This window comes from Bufo bufo, chromosome 1, assembly GCF_905171765.1.
Source record: "Bufo bufo chromosome 1, aBufBuf1.1, whole genome shotgun sequence".
Taxonomy (NCBI): Eukaryota; Metazoa; Chordata; class Amphibia; order Anura; family Bufonidae; genus Bufo; species Bufo bufo.
In genome coordinates, this window is record NC_053389.1 from 786,408,200 (window position 1) to 786,427,335 (window position 19,136).

Genomic DNA, 19,136 nt, shown 5'->3' on the forward strand with positions numbered 1-19,136 from the left:
ACGCCCCTCTGGGCACCTTACTGGCTCATTTGCATACCAAATAAACTGGATTTTCACTTCCGGTTCCGGCGCTGGTATGGAGTGACACGAGTAGCGGAGCTCCGCTACTCTTCCCAGCGGCATCACCTTCCACAGACTGCCTACGAGCTCATTTTTCCCACCCATTGTGTGGGATATCCCGCAAAGGCTTCTTCGAGTGTATGGAGAGGTATTTATTGAGGAGTGGGAAGAAACCGGGTGACGGCAGATCAACAACGTGTCCAAGATGGCGTCTGAGAATGCTACCATCCCAGTTTTTGTAAGGGAGCTCACCTGAATATAGCCCACCCTGCTACACCACCTAGCTCCTATAGTATAATATTTAATTAATGGCCGGCTCTGTATGTAAAACACAATTAACATAACATACATAGAAACACCAATATCCCTGTATCCTTCATAAATAATAGCATACAGAAATATAATTGCATATATAATCACTACCATAAAATAGTGTACAGTCAGGGTCCCTCTGTCTATTCCTATTAAAAGAGCAAACAAAACTTCCTGTTATTGTAATCTTCCTCAATGTAACGTTCTAAGTCGTTATAATACAGTCTTTTTATTGCTTCGTATTACAGTTCCATATATAACGTACTTGCTGTGTACCCAAGTCGGATATGATGTATTCTCTATGTGTTGGTTTGGTATTGCTGATAGCAGTTAATACATACGCGGTTTTCTCATATGCAGCTGTTTATCTTCCAGTTCCCACGTTCCCCCAGTTCCAGTCCCAACTTCCAGTTCCCACAATCAGTCCCCGCGCCAGTGCCGGCACTCACTTCTCGGCGCATGCGGGTTAGGCGTATTGAGGCGCCGATTGCATTCCGTGGCTACGTATATTCCTTCTTGGTTCAAGTTTTCAGCTCTCTGTATATCTCTGTATTTTATTTTTATGTTCACCAAACGCGTTTCGAAACCTCCAAGGTTTCTTCTTCTGTGGTTAAAAATATGATACGAACGAGGGACTAAGGAATAGACAGAGGGACCCTGACTGTACACTATTTTATGGTAGTGATTATATATGCTATTATATTTTTGCATGCAATTTTTTATGCTTTTTTTATGAAGGATACAGGGATATTGGTGTTTCTATGTATGGTATATATATATTTTTTTTAATAAATGTATATGTCTTTTACATACATAGCCGGCCATTAATTAAATATAATACTACCATCCTGCCTGATAGCCTATCCCTGGACCTACAGCCTGCTCCCTCACAAGAACATATCTTTGGGCCCAGCTCATTCCCAGCCACCGACCTTAAGCGCCTTGCTGTTGAGGTGGCAAATCATTTGGCTCCGGACCTCAAGGCCTCACTGTCAGCTACGGTACAATCAGCTCTCACAGAGCTGCAAGAAGCAAGGCTATCGCATTGATGAACTTGAGCAACGTACCTCTTGTGTGCAAGAAGACCTAGGAGGCACCAACGCAAAAGTGGCGATGCTGCAGCGTGGGGAGCTTAGGGATAAGGTGGACGATTTAGAAAATCGTTCTCGCCGCAGTAATCTACGCCTGGTGGAGCTACCGGAGGAGGTACCAGGGTTGGAGATGCGACGCATTTGTGAGTTTGACCTACCTAAAGCACTTGGCCTATCAATACTACGAAAAGTGGAACGAGCGCATAGACTGGTACCTAGCTTAAATGCTGCAGATGGACCTACAGAGAACATGGAGAGGTCCCCGAGAGCGAGGCAGGTCATCATGAAGTACCTAGATTTCACAGACAAAGAGGACATCAACATGATCCTAATCCTTGAATAAAAAGGTGCTTTTCTGAATCCTGAAACTTCTATTCCAATGTTGTTCTGACAGTTGATCTGACTGTCCTCAGGATTTGAACTGGAGATGTAGATGCTTCTTGCTATCTCCTACACCTAGTACAAAGGTGCCTAATAAGTCCTCAGGTAATGACTATCTTGCTAATCCTTTGTCTTGCATAAACGTGATAATTCCTTAAATACTCGGCTGCATACAGTTTAGACATTGGTCACCCTGGAAGAGCGATCTATAGGAGTGAATTGCTCACCTCTAGGTAGAATATTTGCAGGCCTTAACCCTGGACTGTGAAGCTGACAGGGACAGAGTAGAGAGGCTAGGAAGATGCCTCCCTCTAGGTATTCAGCTACATGGCTGTTGCTTTCTTGTAGGCTCATGAGAGAACTGCATAAAACTGAACTCTCACTTGGATTGACCTGAGCTCATCTGCACTGGTTTGGATTTACCTCAACCAGGAACTGGACTGCTCTGCACAGCACACAACTGCACAGGATTGCACAGAACAGCACACGACTGCACAGCCTAACTTAGGTCTGAGCTAAGCTATATATACACTGACACTGTTCCATCTAGTGGAGAAACAAGTGTAGTGCACCCTGACTAGGCCTGTGTAAAGGATATTTGCATGTAAAATCACATTGTGACATGGAGAATATGACAGGAGATAAAATACAAAATACAGGCATATCACATGACATTAATACATGATAAAAGCACGTTTGCGGGGCCCACGGTTACTTGAGTGGGACACTGCAATGGGCGCTGAGGGATTTCTTCCTAGGATCCACAGATACGCCCTAATGTGGCATTGAGCTATGAAGGTACTGTCACATGAGGTATTTTTCTTCCCCAACATGTCCAGATTTAGACGGAATGGAGTGTCGTGAGATACCAGAAAAAGTCTACGACTTTTCTTCTCTTTACAGTGGGACTACCGCTTGGTTCACAATATTACTTTTTTTTTTTTCTGTTGGAGTTATTATTGTTTTGATACTGCTGATTACTTCCATGCCTACATGAGTATGCATAGCGAGGGTAAAAGATGCTGTCTTATATTACATAATGGTTAAAATAATTACCTGGAACTTCAAAGGTCTGCACTCCCCGCAGAAGCGCATGATGGTGCTGCATCATCTCAAGCGCCTAGGAGCAGACATCACCCTTCTGCAGGAAGCGCACCTCATAGAATCTGACTTCCAGAGAAGGGGAGGGGGAATTTATGGATCTCCAGCAGTTCAAGGTAAAATAGGTGTGCTTACACTAATACACAAAAACCTAGTCCATAAAGTGCAGGCTCAGGCCACAGATGATGAAGAAAGAGTGCTAGTTTTAAAGGTAACGGACCCGAGTGGAGAACTCTATAATGTATACGCCCTGAATGTGGCTCAGAAGCCATTTTTTGAATCCTTGAGAGACAGGCTTCTGCAAGATCCCGTATGGGACAAGATAGTGGGGGGTGATCTTAATGCAGTAGCAATCCCAAATGAAGATATCAAACAGGCAGGTGACCCTAATGCCACTACGAAAGCGGGTGGAGGGGTTCTGGCCGCCTTCCTAGAGGACACATCCATGCTGGACGTGTGGAGGATCTCGCATCCTGATGACAGGGAATATACCCATTACTCCCACGCACAAGACTCATGGTCTAGAATCGATTACTGGTTTACAGATCCCCAGCTAATGTCTAGGGTGCAGGAGGTATTCATTGGAGATCTGGTGATCTCAGATCATTCTACTGTTAGCCTGACTCTGGCGGACACGGTCCTGAGGGGAGCAGAGTTTGTATGGCGGTTCCCATCTGTGGCGAAACCAACCTCGCCACTGGGTTTCAGAGGGGCCTGGCTACCAGCCTCTTGCCTCAGGATTATGGCCCATACTAACTTTAAAGGAGAAGACAGACCAGCCGCACAGCTTAAATCTGTCTTTGGAATTGTATTTTATGTTATGTGAGGGTACCCAGATAGCTAATTTTATTGTATTCGTGTATTCTGAGTGCCATTCACCTAATAATATGCACTCAGACTTGAGCTATCTGGGGATATGTTAAATATCTGTGTTTACTGTAAGGGTTGTGACATTGCATGTTTAAATGGTGATTTCTGTCCTGTTGTCTCCACATGTGTATTGGCGATTTCCCTTTGTCTTGAGAGATAATTGAATTACTCCTCGGGTGTCTCCAGGGCAGAGAGGAGGAAACCATGATGCATTGTAGGGATGTATTGTGTCTGTAGAAAAGAAATGGTGGCTCTCTCACTGTTCCACTTCTGGAATGGTGCGCTGCCCCACAGCACTCCCAAATGCTGGTATAAAGAGGTAATTGTAAAGTCTGGATTGGGGGTCACTCAAATATTAGGCAAACAACACGATATAAGTATCCACATAAATTTTATAGGCTTGAATATCACCACATTACAATATTACACATAAAACATTTCATAAAAATTAATTAATAAAACACAATATAATATGTAATTAAAACTATAACACCGCACTAAAAGATCATAGGCTGTAGACCTATATTCCAGCAACACTAAGAGTCTCTGAAGGGCTGTGCAAAAATACTGGTGTATTTCCAGAAGTTGTTAGCAATTGGCTGCACGTTCTATAGTTCAGAGACGACTATAATTGATAAACAGCAGGTTCTATAGTCCAGAGACAATTATAATTGATAGATCACAAATGTCAGTAAATCCACATTACGTACGGTACTTTACCGCTCCTGTAGCTGGTCCGCTTGTACGTCAGGTTAGCTGATGAGATGCTCTATTTTGAGCTGTCAGGACCTGTGAGTCGGCTGTGCAGTGAAGTTCCCTGGATATTCGTTGTAGCGGTAGTGTTTGTATTACCGCTTTGACCTTCCAGGACCTGTGTGGCGTCCCACGTGGTTTGCTGGGCGGTCAGGTGTTTCCAGGCGGGATTTTCAAACTTCTTAAGTATAACAGGCTTGCTCCGTACTCATGTGGACATCCGATTATGTATTCTTCTTAGTGGTCCCTCACTGTCATTCACCAAACGCGTTTCGGGGTAAAAGGACCCCTTCCTCAGTGGCTTGACAGTGGAGGTGTAAAGCCCCAATTTATATAGTGTCCATAATTGGTAAAAATGGGTTGGGACATGGATTGAACCATGGGTTGGACTAGTGAGGGACATCGTAAAGACCAGGAGTTTGGATCCAGATATTGGAAATAAATCTTTTCTCATAAGTCTCAATATTAATGGATTTATCATTCTATTTAGCATTTCATGCGGTGTGTTTCACTTTAATACATGTATATAACTTATATAAGGTAAAATAGATAAAATCCGCAAAAAACGCATGTGCGGTTTTTATGCGTTTTTGATGCGGTTTTTTCGGAAACAGTGTTAAAATGGATCCCTGCATAAAACTGGATACTTGGGTAAATTTAAAAATGCATTGTACACTTGTAAAAATTTCACATATATAGAATTTCAGGAATAATATAAAATTTCAGGAATAATAGAGTTCTTACATTGCGAAAATATTGGATAGGGTGTCAATACTATTCTCAAATTCGATAACTTGATTTCGATAGCTTGTTTGAATATATCGATGTAAAAGGGGGTGCTGAGCTGACGGGAGAGAGAGATCTGGGTGCTGGTAAACAGCCCGACGCAGATGTCTCTGTCCCCCCAGGCCAGACGACCCTACTATAGGAATGCAAATAGTTCCATGTCGGCATTTAGACCTTTTGGTAACAAAGTATTAAACTCAAATATCCTCTTAGATTCTATCCTGGACATCTGAAGGATATGGTTGCCTCCTCTCCATGTATATTTGACTTTTTCTAATGCCATGTATTTGAGGCTAGATGGATCACTATCATGATGATCTTTATAATGTTTAGATAGTGAATGCAATTCATATCCCTTTTTAATATTTGCAACATGTTCCGACACCCTCTTTTTCAACGTTCGTTTTGTCCTGCCAATATACTGTTTACGGCATGGACATTCAATTAAGTATATAACACTCATTGAGTCGCATGTCAAACCTTCTTTAATATCCATGGAAAATGAATTCTGCGTCGACTGGGCTTTAGAGTTTTTTTTAGGGAAATTAGTGATTTTACAGTTGGAACATCGTCCACATCTGTAAAAACCACTAAACGACAACCAATTTTGTTTTTCTGCTATAGTATACTTCTTCTTTTTTACCGATGGGGCAACTTTGAGACCCAAATTGGAAACCCTGGTGTATGTTATTTGAGGTGAGGTGTTCAATAGGGGACCATTTATCTTATCGTCGAGCAGATGGTGCCAGTATTTCTTAATCACTCTCTCCATGCCTTTATATTGTGCATGGAAAGGTAGAATGATTCTCAATGAATCTTCTATGGCTTCCCTCTGCTTGGGGACAAAGAAATCTTCCCTCTTCATTATTCTGACTTCCCCCAATGATCCCTCCAAAAGATGGATAGGATATTGTTTCTCCACTAATTGTTGTTTTAGTGTTATTAAAACATTGGAGGAGGTGGAGTTTAAGAATGGATGGATTTTGGGCACCCTGGATGTTAATTCGCTTTATACAATAATCGACCATAAATTAGGTCTGTGGGCCCTACGTGAACAACTTATTGCCCATAATACTATGAAAGAGGAACAGATACTGTATACGATAGAGGGAGTTCAATATATATTGACACACAATTATTTTTCATTTAATGAGGAATTCTATGTGCAAAGAAAAGGAACTGCCATGGGTACCAGATTCGCCACCAGCTATGCTAATTTATTTATGGCCCAGTGGGAGGCCACCACCATCAGACCAATACTGGGGGCGGGTCTGGTACTATGGCGAAGATACATAGATGACGTGATATTTATATGGCAAGATACAACTATAGCACTGTCGTCATTCCTGGAAGAAATAAATGTAAATGATTGGAACCTCAAATTTACCTCCACCACTAGTGCGGCAAATATACAATTCCTAGATCTCAATATCACAGGACAAGACAATAAACTCATATGTAACACGTATCAAAAATCAGTAAATAAAAACAGTTACATATTATACACGAGTTGCCATTTACCTAGATGGTTGACTAACGTGCCAAAAAGTCAGTTTAGAAGAATAAAACGCAATTCTACTCATGAATTACAATTTGAGATGGAAGCAGAAACACTAAAACAACAATTCGTGGAGAAACAATATCCTATCCATCTTTTGGAGGGATCATTGGGGGAAGTCAGAATAATGAAGAGGGAAGATTTCTTTGTCCCCAAGCAAAGGGAAGCAATAGAAGATTCATTGAGAATCATTCTACCTTTCCATGCACAATATAAAGGCATGGAGAGAGTGATTAAGAAATACTGGCACCATCTGCTTGACGATAAGATAAATGGTCCCCTATTGAACACCTCACCTCAAATAACATACACCAGGGTTTCCAATTTGGGTCTCAAAGTTGCCCCATCGGTAAAAAAGAAGAAGTATACTATAGCAGAAAAACAAAATTGGTTGTCGTTTAGTGGTTTTTACAGATGTGGACGATGTTCCAACTGTAAAATCACTAATTTCCCTAAAAAAAACTCTAAAGCCCAGTCGACGCAGAATTCATTTTCCATGGATATTAAAGAAGGTTTGACATGCGACTCAATGAGTGTTATATACTTAATTGAATGTCCATGCCGTAAACAGTATATTGGCAGGACAAAACGAACGTTGAAAAAGAGGGTGTCGGAACATGTTGCAAATATTAAAAAGGGATAATTGCATTCACTATCTAAACATTATAAAGATCATCATGATAGTGATCCATCTAGCCTCAAATACATGGCATTAGAAAAAGTCAAATATACATGGAGAGGAGGCAACCATATCCTTCAGATGTCCAGGATAGAATCTAAGAGGATATTTGAGTTTAATACTTTGTTACCAAAAGGTCTAAAGGCCGACATGGAACTATTTGCATTCCTATAGTAGGGTCGTCTGGCCTGGGGGGACAGAGACATCTGCGTCGGGCTGTTTACCAGCACCCAGATCTCTCTCTCCCGTCAGCTCAGCACCCCCTTTTACATCGATATATTCAAACAAGCTATCGAAATCAAGTTATCGAATTTGAGAATAGTATTGACACCCTATCCAATATTTTCGCAATGTAAGAACTCTATTATTCCTGAAATTTTATATTATTCCTGAAATTCTATATATGTGAAATTTTTACAAGTGTACAATGCATTTTTAAATTTACCCAAGTATCCAGTTTTATGCAGGGATCCATTTTAACACTGTTTCCGAAAAAAACGCATCAAAAACGCATAAAAACCGCACATGCGTTTTTTCCGGATTTTACCTTAAGTTAAGTTATATACATGTATTAAAGTGAAACACACCGCATGAAATGCTAAATAGAATGATAAATCCATTAATATTGAGACTTATGAGAAAAGATTTATTTCCAATATCTGGATCCAAACTCCTGGTCTTTACGATGTCCCTCACTAGTCCAACCCATGGTTCAATCCATGTCCCAACCCATTTTTACCAATTATAGACACTATATAAATTGGGGCTTTACACCTCCACTGTCAAGCCACTGAGGAAGGGGTCCTTTTACCCCGAAACGCGTTTGGTGAATGACAGTGAGGGACCACTAAGAAGAATACATAATCGGATGTCCACATGAGTACGGAGCAAGCCTGTTATACTTAAGAAGTTTGAAAATCCCGCCTGGAAACACCTGACCGCCCAGCAAACCACGTGGGATGCCACACAGGTCCTGGAAGGTCAAAGCGGTAATACAAACACTACCGCTACAACGAATATCCAGGGAACTTCACTGCACAGCCGACTCACAGGTCCTGACAGCTCAAAATAGAGCATCTCATCAGCTAACCTGACGTACAAGCGGACCAGCTACAGGAGCGGTAAAGTACCGTACGTAATGTGGATTTACTGACATTTGTGATCTATCAATTATAATTGTCTCTGGACTATAGAACCTGCGGTTTATCAATTATAGTCGTCTCTGAACTATAGAACGTGCAGCCAATTGCTAACAACTTCTGGAAATACACCAGTATTTTTGCACAGCCCTTCAGAGACTCTTAGTGTTGCTGGAATATAGGTCTACAGCCTATGATCTTTTAGTGCGGTGTTATAGTTTTAATTACATATTATATTGTGTTTTATTAATTGATTTTCATGAAATGTTTTATGTGTAATATTGTAATGTGGTGATATTCAAGCCTCTAAAATTTATGTGGATACTTATATTGTGTTGTTTGCCTAATATTCGAGTGACCCCCAATCCAGACTTTACAATGTATTGTGTCTGTGTCTCCTGAATTGCTGCATATCTGTCCTGTGTCACAGTCTTCCTTCTGGTCCCCTAGGGGCGTGTCCACCAGATGGGGACCTGCATAAATAAGGGAAGGTAGCCCTCAATAAAGAGTTCCTGTTTTACCCTTTATCATGTTGAGGCTGGTGTTTGGGTAACTGATCAACACTGGGGGATTGCTATACGCTGTATACTCCCCTGGCTATAACTACTAGCTCTTGTAAGAGCTTGTTCCTGGTCCCTGCTCTCTGGATGTAGGAGAGGTTCACCCACTGGAGCCTGGAGCCTTGTCGTAGGTCCAGGGTGGGTAGGAGACGGTGAGGCCTCAACCAAGCTTCGGCGGTTCGTGGGGTCTGCAGTGCTTACGGTGTCAAGTGGAGTGCTTGAAGTCCTCTGGAAGCACTAGGAGCACCTATCGACGGAGGTACCCGGTCGGGGTGCTAGGAGATCCGTTACACCATCTTTCCTAGAGAAAGACAAATCCTTTGCCGTTTTGGTGCAGGGTTGGTGGCTAGAGTATAGTACTTTAAATCAAGAACATGTCTCCAATCCCGCACTGTTTTGGGAGGCAGGTAAGGCAGTGATAAGGGGCCGTCTGATTACACATGCAGCAGGGCTTAAAAAGGCAACCAAGACCCAATATATTAAAACTAGCAGGGCGGTTCAAAAGGCATATAGAGAGTTCATACAAACTGTGGGCATTCGCTCTGGTAGTTAGGACTAGCGGATGCAGTATAGAGGCAAAGTACACGGTTCTTGAATCAAACAGCGGTGTTTATTCACACATTGGTGTATAACAAAATGCAGATAAGGTGTATCACAAAACGCAGGTGGCTTGGTGTTTGTTCACACACAAAGAAAGTCCATAAATAATAAAAGTCGCTTTTTCTCCTGGGTGTTAATTCACACCCTGTTAGCAGTTCAGCCTCATCAAGTCCATAGTCGGCCTGTTCGCCTTTAGAGGGGCCTGAGTCCTCCAGCCTGGCTCAAACCTCGAATCCCAGCACAGCCCTCAGTTCACAGCACACAGACTCCTGAGCTCCACTGTCAGAGGGAAGTAAATCCACACACCTGGCAGTGCTGGCTGGTTTTTATGCCTGGCAAAACCTGGCCTGGAACATGATGAGTAGTCACCCACCCAGCACTTTGACTACTCCCAGTAAGAGCCGTCCCGGATCAGCTATGACAGCCATACTAAATCTCAAGGTGTCAATTAGCAATAGCTGCTGCTGACACATAAAATACCGGCTCTTACTTCACTGAGGCCAGGAACCTCAGTGACACATACAGTACCTTCCATCCATGATGATTCCAGGTACCTTCTTACAAAACCCAAACGCCCCAGCATAAACAAGCCTGGATTGAGGCAAGACGAGATTTTGAAACCTGGGCAGATAGGAGGGAAGGTTTCTACAAATCCCAATGGAAATGAGAACTCCATAGATATGGGAACAAGGGAGGGAGATTGATGGCCAACTTAGCTAGGGGACGTCGCCCACCACGTCCCTTGTATCAGCTGTGCAGGCCTGGAGGTGCACTGGAGTCAAACCCCTCAGAAATTCTGAAGATCTTTAGGGACTATTATTCAAACCTGTATTGCAAGCCTGAGGGCACTGGAGGGGGAGAAATAAATTTTCAGGAGGAATTAGATTTTCCCATTTTGACCCCTGAACAACTAGGCTATCTCAATGCGCCCATCACGGCAGAAGAGATACAAACTACAATTACACAGCTACCAGGCGATAAGTTCCTGGGACCCGATGGAATCTCGGGAGATTTTTACAAAATATTGAAAGAGCAGGTCTCACTTACCCTGTCATGCATGGGTAGTGCGATTCTGCAGGAGTAGGTGTTATCACCACAGATGAATATGGCCCACATTAGATTGCTCCCAAAAGAGGGCAAACCTTCCGAAAATCCGTCCTCTTACCGTCCGATCTCCCTTATCAACCAAGACCTGAAAATTTTCGCTAAACTTATGGCCAATAGGCTAGCTTGATTAGCCCAGTACAGGTCAGCTTTGTGAAGGGGAGGTCGGCGGTCACAAACATCCACAGAGTCCTGGCGGCTCTTGATGCAGTAGATTGGAGAGGAGGGGGGGTCTCGGCTCCCGCCCTGGTCACCAGGGGCGGACTGGGAACTAAAAGTGGCCCTGGAAAAAATACTAAAAGTGGCCCCATTTTGTAACTGGATCCAAATTGATGGAAGGCAGGGCCAACATTACCATATTGTGGCACATTATACCACCACAACAGAGCCAAATACCACAGCCCATCACAAAATACTGCCAGCAGCACAAAATACATCCCCAAAAACTTCCATTGGCCGGCCGTCAGGAGGACCCAGACGGCCCCCTGGGCATAGGCCCACCGGGAAATTTCCCTGTAAGATCTATGGCCAAACCGCCTTTGCTGGTCACACTGGATGCTGAAAAAGCATTTGATAACATTCATTTGGAGTGGCTAGGGTGGGTGCTGGACAAACTGGGGATGATGGGTTCCTTTAGGATGTATCTGAAACAGCTCTATTCCAACCTACAAGCTAGAATAGGCATCCAGTACTTCTTGTCTGACCCTTTTGTTCTGCATAGAGGCACCAGGCAGGGTTGCCCCCTGTCTCCTCTTTTGTTCAACTTGGCAGTGGAACCCTTGGTACGTTATCTGAATACCCGGGGAGAATTTGAGGGTATTAAGGTAGGGAATGTTGAGCTGAGAGTAGCCTTTTTCGTAGATGATGTTCTGCTGTTCATGGAACGACCCCGGGAGGAGCTGCTAGGTGTGCTAAACAGCATCAATGATTTTGGAAAGTTCTCAGGCTTCAGAGTTAACACAGCCAAGTGCGCACTCCTACAGTCACAGCGAGGGAACCTCATCGCCAACCATGAGTCTCTATGTGGAATACCGATAGCGAAAGGCAGTATAACCTATCTGGGCATTAAAGTGGGAAGCACAGAGGATTCCCTGTACAAGCTTAATTATACTCCCCTAATCCATAAGATAGTTCAAGAACTACATAAATGGCACAACCTACTTCTATCATTCTTGGGAAGGATACATTTAATTAAAATGATGAGCTTCTCAAGACTTTTATACCCCCTTCAGACTTTGCTCCTATTGATTAAACATATGGATATAGCCAAGTTGTACAGTGAAATGACACATTTTCTGTGGCGAGGTAGACGCCCTCGAATAGGTATAAAAAAAACTCATGGCCCTCAAAATAAAGCAGGGAATGAATATGCCGAATATACGATTATATAACTTATCCTGCCTACTCAGGCATATTATAGACTGGGTGCATCACACGAGTTTTCATTCAGACTATGTACTGGAGAAAAACCTCTGCTCCCCTTGGGGATCCCTGCACCCTGCTCCAAACGGGACTGAAAGATTTGCCTATGTATCATCCCTTTTCAGACATACCTGGGCAGCATGGAGAGCTCTTAGAAAAGATTTCCGTTTATGTCAAAAGATATCAAAATACCTATCGTTATGGGGCCACCCAGAATTTGAGCAAGGTAGGAGTAGTGGTCTCTTTAGAGAATGGAGAGCAAAGGGGATCCTCACAGCCCAACATATGATGCATGATTTAGAGTATAGGTGGTGGACATATCAGGAGGTCAGAGACAAATACAAACTAAACCCCTTCCAGGGCATCCAGTTTGCCCAGGTCAGGAAATTTCTCACTGACAGATTGTCTGATCTCTCGAGAGAAACCAATCAAAATGGCTTTGACAGGCCCCCAATCCATATCCTTTCTCTACTCCCAAGTCAGAGAAGCCTTAGTCATTTAGACCATGGGCCCAGATTTTGGAAGATCAAGAGGCGGGGGACAAGATTCTGAAAGGCTGGTGGGCTCTGAGAAAATCAATACTAAATGAAACCTGGAGAGACACACATTTTAGGATAATGCATAATGCTATCTATGCTTTCAATTTGCCGCCAGCCCCTAGCAGACCAAATAGACTAAAAAGTTGCCAAAAATGTCTCACACCACACACAGATCTGCATCACGGTCTTTGGGCCTGCACGCAGACCTATTCTCTATGGGGTCAAGTAGCACAAATAATCAAAGATATCTGGAACCTCAATATTCCCCTAAGACCTATGATCTATCTCTTCCATTACTGGGAGGAAACGGGCAGTGAGGGCCCAACCGAACAAAGGCTACTGGTCCTATTTCATGCCATTTGCTTGGTGACTAAGAGATGTCTCTTGCAAAATTGGCTGCAGCCCGCGATCCCCTCAAGAGGGTCCATCTTGCAAAAACTGAAAGGTTTATTGTCACTGGAACGTAGAGAAGCAGAAAGGCGTAAGGAGGGTAGTATAGAAGAGTTAATTTTAAAAATGGCGCAGCTTCATAGTGCAAATCCTCTCTAGCTCGGAAATTGAAGCAATAATGAGAACCTTTACTCTTACCCTATGGTATTTGACTGAGCAATTGAAAGGCACGTTAGGTAGGCTGAAAAGACGACACTAACATAACACCATTATTAGGCTGAAAGGTACATAACCTGTGGAACACCCTCACTGTATTAAGATATATGTGTAACATTCAGACAAAATGCTTTGGTCATGGAAGGTTTCTATTGTTCTTCTATGTGCTGGACATGTTTGTATATGTTTTAATGATGGTTATACCTTTTTATGTACGATGTATCGTGTCTCAAATAAAAATATAAAAATAAAAAGGATTTTCAGAAGATAGAAAAAATCTATTCCTGAAACAAAGGTACATCTAGAAATAAGGTACTAAGTGCTATTAGGCTATGGCTTTACTTTAATATCCTGGTGACAGATTTCTTTAAAAAAAACTATACTCTAACATTGTGGAATTCTCCGTAAAGAAGCTATATGCCAGCATTGCCGAAAATGTGCAATTCTAGGTTAATAATGCCATAGGCTGCTAGAATCATCGATATAGAAGAATCCTGGGTAACATGGTTTTCCTGCTGATAGTAACAGTTTTTGTGTCTTCTCTCTTTCCTCCAGGTGAACCTACGATTACAGATTGCCCTAATAACTTAGTTTGGATAGAGAAAGAAGAAAACAGTTTCCACTGTAAGGCCACAGGATACCCACCTCCGTGTGTGTCTTGCCAGAAAGGCAACAAGAACTATTCAGAGGGAGTGAAGTTTAAAGCATTGAGAAATATGACCGGCACTTATATCTGTACTGCTAAAAACTTTGATCAGATTTCCAAGCCAGTAGAAGTGATTGTACAGTGTAAGTATCCAGATATTGGCAGTATCAGACATAGTGTTTTTACAAAGGTTTCAAAAATGGGAGAATCAATAGGTTCATACACATAGCAAAGTGAATTAATAATGTGTGCCTAAATAGTCACTTTCCATTCCACAAATTTTTCATAAAGGTGAATATAAGAAACTTTATAATATATTTTATCATAGAAGATTGTCTCTTTCTCCCCTTTGTAAACGGTCTCTGCTAAATTAGTTGGATTGCATGCTGTTGCAAAAACATACAAGACACATACAAATACATGGAAGATATTTAACGATCATCAAAAGACAATATCAAAAGATACAAGCAAGATACTTATTTAGCATATCAGCAAGACACAAAAAAGCAATACACAATTTCCCAAAAGAGTATTCAGTCTGTGAAATATGCTCCATGTGACAGCAGTATTTCATGGACTCAACGTTGCTCTTGTGACACGAACTCACTGCATTATAAAGTTTTCATGCCCGACCTCGGCTGTACTTCATTGTACTCATATAATGGTGTCAGTACAGTTCAGTACAGCCAAGGTGGGGCAGGAACACACAGCATTATCAATCATTATAACACTATGAGTTCGTTTCACAGGAGCAGTGTTCAGTCCATGAAATACTGCTGTCACATGGAACATACGGTATGTCAATGCTCTTGTGTGAAATTGGCCTTAGCCTCCATGGTGTCCGATCTGGGTATATCACAACATCCAGAAAAGAGTAGTTGGATCTTACTCTTTCACAGTTCCACAATTGTGAGGCTTTTTTTTAAACACAGATAATTAATTGAAGGTTTACAACAACAACCAAAAAAAAATAATAATATAAACTCAAGGATAGTCAATTAATGATAAAATTCAACAGAAAATAAACTTGGGGTGAGGCCTATCGTAGGCAGGCCAGGGGGGAGGGCTCCTGGTACAGCCAGTTGCCTGACAGCCAAAGACAGATCTGATTTCAGGCCATTTTATGGAAAAGTGTGGTATACTACGCTTTTCCATCCTGTGAGTCCTGCAAAAAGTATAAATTTATGTCTAATTTTTTTTTTACAGAGGAACTCTATGGTGACGGATGCCACAGTATGGTACCTGTCTGAGGCATCCGTTAACATATACGTTTTTTTGTGTAAGTTAAACAGACGACAAAAACATAATGTGAACCCTTCTTCTATTTTGTTTTTTAGACAAGCCGGAAGTATTAGAAATAAAAGTGAGTCCACCCCTACACAATGACGGTGACACTGTGACAATGATGTGTAAGGCAGACGGTGAACCAGCTCCTGCTTACAGCTGGGAAACTCCATCATCCAATGTCCAGTTTTCTCCGGACAACACAACCATTACAATCCAGACAATGACGAAGAGTCACCTTGGAAAATACTCGTGCACAGCAAGGAACAAGCATGGCCAACACAGTCTCAAGGAAGAGCTCACTCTAGAAGGTTAATCGTTATTTAGTAGAAAGCAAATTACAGAAGATAGAGATGATGGAGGCAAAAGGCCAGTGAGTCAAAAGAGTGAGCCTCTAGCAGCGACGTGTAGGCTAACACCTTTCTCAAGCATGGGCTACAGGGTTTTCTGGGAGTACAATATTGAGGACCTGTCCTCAGGATAGGTTATCAATATTAGATTGGTCAATGTGAGGCAGCACACCGTGGTTGCAGTTGCAGTGAATTAAAGGGGTTGGCCCATCTCATACATTGGTGGCATATCGCTAGGATATGCCACCAATGTCTGATAGGTGCGGGTCCCACCACTGGGATCAGCAGCTATCTCTAGAACAGAGCAAGCAAAGTGAAGGAGAGCAGACGGCGCATGCGCGGCTGTCCTCTATTTTTCCTATGGGCGCGCTCGGCTATTTTCCCATAGAAATGAGTAGGAAGCATATAGCGCAAGTGCGACCACTGCTCCATTTACTTCTATGGGGCTGATGGAAATAGCCAGACAGCGCTCAGCTATTTTCGACAGTCCCATAGAAATTAATGGAGGGCAGCAGCGTATGTGAGGTGCACCCTCCTTCACTTTGTAAGCTCCGTTTTACTGTAGAGATAGGTGTGGGTGCCGCCGGTATATCCTAGCAATATGTCACCAATGTTTGAGATGGGCTAACCCCTTTAATTTATTAATGCTGCCATATAGGCGTCATAAACAGCAAGAATTTGGGCCTTAGTGCTAATAGGCCTTTTTCATGCTGAGGAAAAATCACAAATAAATTGCATATGTACTACATACAAAGATCAATATAAAGCATGTACAAAAATAAATACCAGATAGATGGGGAACCTACTCCCAGCACCCCCCGCCAATCAGCTATTTGTAGTGACCATGGTGCTCCGGTAAGCACTGCAGCCTCTTCATAGCATGCCAAGCACAGCGCCATACATTGTATAGTGGCTGTGCTTGGTATTGCAGCCCAGGCCAATTCACATGAAAAGGATCGGCTTACACATATACCTTGGGACCAACGAACATGATGTCAATGGCCTAGGTTGAGGCCATGGCACTTAATGGAGCCTCTTCAAACAGCTCTGATATTGAAGAGCTATCCTGAGGAGTTGTGCCTGGGCAACCCCTTTCAGTAGTTGTAGATACTACTATCTGGCTCATAGAAGCAAGGGAGAAGACTGGGTGGTGAAGATTTGTATATGGTGGAAGCCCTTGAGTAATATCTCTTTTGACCCTTCTGACAACCTGCCCAATCGCTACAATATATTATTTAACACTTGTATTCTTGTCTATTTCTGTTTTTTAAAGCCAAGCCTAAAATATCAGAAGTGAAGGTGGAACCTTCTGTCGAAGTGTTTGAAGGCGACAATGTAACGGTGTCTTGCGAAGCCAGTGGATTCCCCCCTCCTACTTTGAGCTGGGTCCATCCAAAGGCTGAGGTTCAAGTCTCTAAAGATAAGCGGACTGTGAAAATATGGGGCATAAAGAAGGAACATATGGGAAATTACTCCTGCTCTGCTCAAAATAAGCATGGGACTGTCACTCAGAGCCAGCAAATCACACTTGCAGGTAAAATTTGAGAACTACGACACCCCCAATGAAAATGGTCAGTTTTGCCCACCCATTGCCTCTATTGGTTACCCAAGGTGCATGAAGTCCTAAAACAGAGGCGTAACTTGACGTTCTTAGACTTCTTGTAAAATCTGTAACAGGGTCTTCCAACTACCAAGATGTCACTACTTATAGCTTTACCCGTGTCCTGAAGCAATATGTTATCCACAATGCATTAGGCTGTACCCTAGTTATTCTGCCACAGATGTACATGGGAGAAGTCTCTGAGTGTGAGTGGCAATCTTTTGTACAAGCAATGGAAGATAGAGAACTCGCTATAATCATTCCCCTTGTGACACCAGTTGCATATAGAATTCCAATGAGGGAGATAAAATGGATATGCCTTTAGGTAATACATTTATTGAATGTATCTTGAGAAATGATCATAGATGTCAAAGGAAAATCATCTCTTCAGCTCTGTGATGCATATATTACACACAGGAAAAGACTGCAGGACACAAGATGAATGATATAATGAATTCCAACCATAGATAACTTACATAAAACAACTATAACAATGTACTCTAGATGGCAGCAAAGTATACTAAGTATAGTGGATAACAAATATAACACAGAATTCAATGATGAGAAGCATTTGCTGGGACAGCACACTAGTCATTATTAATATTCTTTGACTTACTGTTTATTTTTAGTCAAGCCTAAAGTGTTAAGAATTAACATCAAGCCATCTATACCCGTGTCGGAAAAGGAAAACTTGATCTTGACTTGTGTGGCACAGGGTATCCCCCGTCCTACCTACAGTTGGCACCTTCCAACACCCAATGTGAATCTGTCGAGTGATAACAGTACTATTAATATCTCTGCCGCCCAGAAAGCACATGAAGGAGATTACAGCTGTACTGCTCAAAATAAGCATGGGCGGGACACAATGACAAAGAGAATTACTGTTAAAGGTAATGGCATGAATACTCTAACATTACAATGCATGGATGTCTGGGACCTCTCATCGACATCATTGTCATCTACCAAACCCACTGATACATCCCCTCCTACATACCCACTCTCATTCCATCTACTAAAGTACGAACTTTTTCCCTGAAAAACCCCTTTAAACCCATAGGCCCCCATAGGCATTGCGCCCGTACGGAATCCGGACCTATTCATTTGAATGGGGCTGTGTACATGTGCGTTGCTTTTCACGCATCACTCTCGCGTTGCGTGAAAATCGCAGAATGTTCTATATTCATGTTTGCTAAGAGATGATGTTTGTATACATTCAGTTTTTTATCACGCGCGTGCAAAATGTATTAAATCGCATTGTACCCGCGCGATAAAAACTGAACTGAGCGCAATCGCAAACAAAACTGAATAGACTTGCTTGCGAAATCGCGCAGTTTTCACTAAACGCATCCGCAACGCATCCGGACCTAATCCGGACATGCTCGTCTGCAAGGGGCCTTAGGGTCACAACTTTTTCACGCGTTCAGGAAGCATCAAGTTTTTGTTTTTTTCATCTTTGCCACAAAGCCATAAAGTTCTTTAGCTTTCCATTGACATACCCATCGGAGCATTTGCTCTTTGCAGGATGATTTTTAGGTTTTAACTGCACCAATTTAGGGCAGAAATTTATTGATTCAAATTTTGGTGGTGAAATGGGAAAATATAAGGAAATCCACCATAGTTGATAGTATACTCTTTTTATATCCCTTTCCTTACATTTGCTGTACATGCAGTACAGACCAAAAGTTTGGACACACC

At 42.4% G+C, this 19,136-nt stretch overlaps 1 protein-coding gene across 2 annotated transcripts in view; it reads left to right on the forward strand.

Annotated features, from left to right (window-relative positions):
• ICAM5 (intercellular adhesion molecule 5) overlaps nucleotides 1-19,136 on the forward strand; it is a 73,956-nt gene that overhangs the window by 44,538 nt on the left and 10,282 nt on the right. The window contains exons 4-7 of one of the 2 annotated variants that reach the window (XM_040414926.1): nucleotides 14,117-14,350; nucleotides 15,545-15,802; nucleotides 17,115-17,375; nucleotides 18,071-18,331. In XM_040414926.1, the coding sequence (XP_040270860.1) occupies nucleotides 14,117-14,350; nucleotides 15,545-15,802; nucleotides 17,115-17,375; nucleotides 18,071-18,331 (1,014 nt within the window). The remainder of the gene's footprint in view (nucleotides 1-14,116; nucleotides 14,351-15,544; nucleotides 15,803-17,114; nucleotides 17,376-18,070; nucleotides 18,332-19,136) is intronic. The other variant, XM_040414927.1, reaches the window with a different exon arrangement.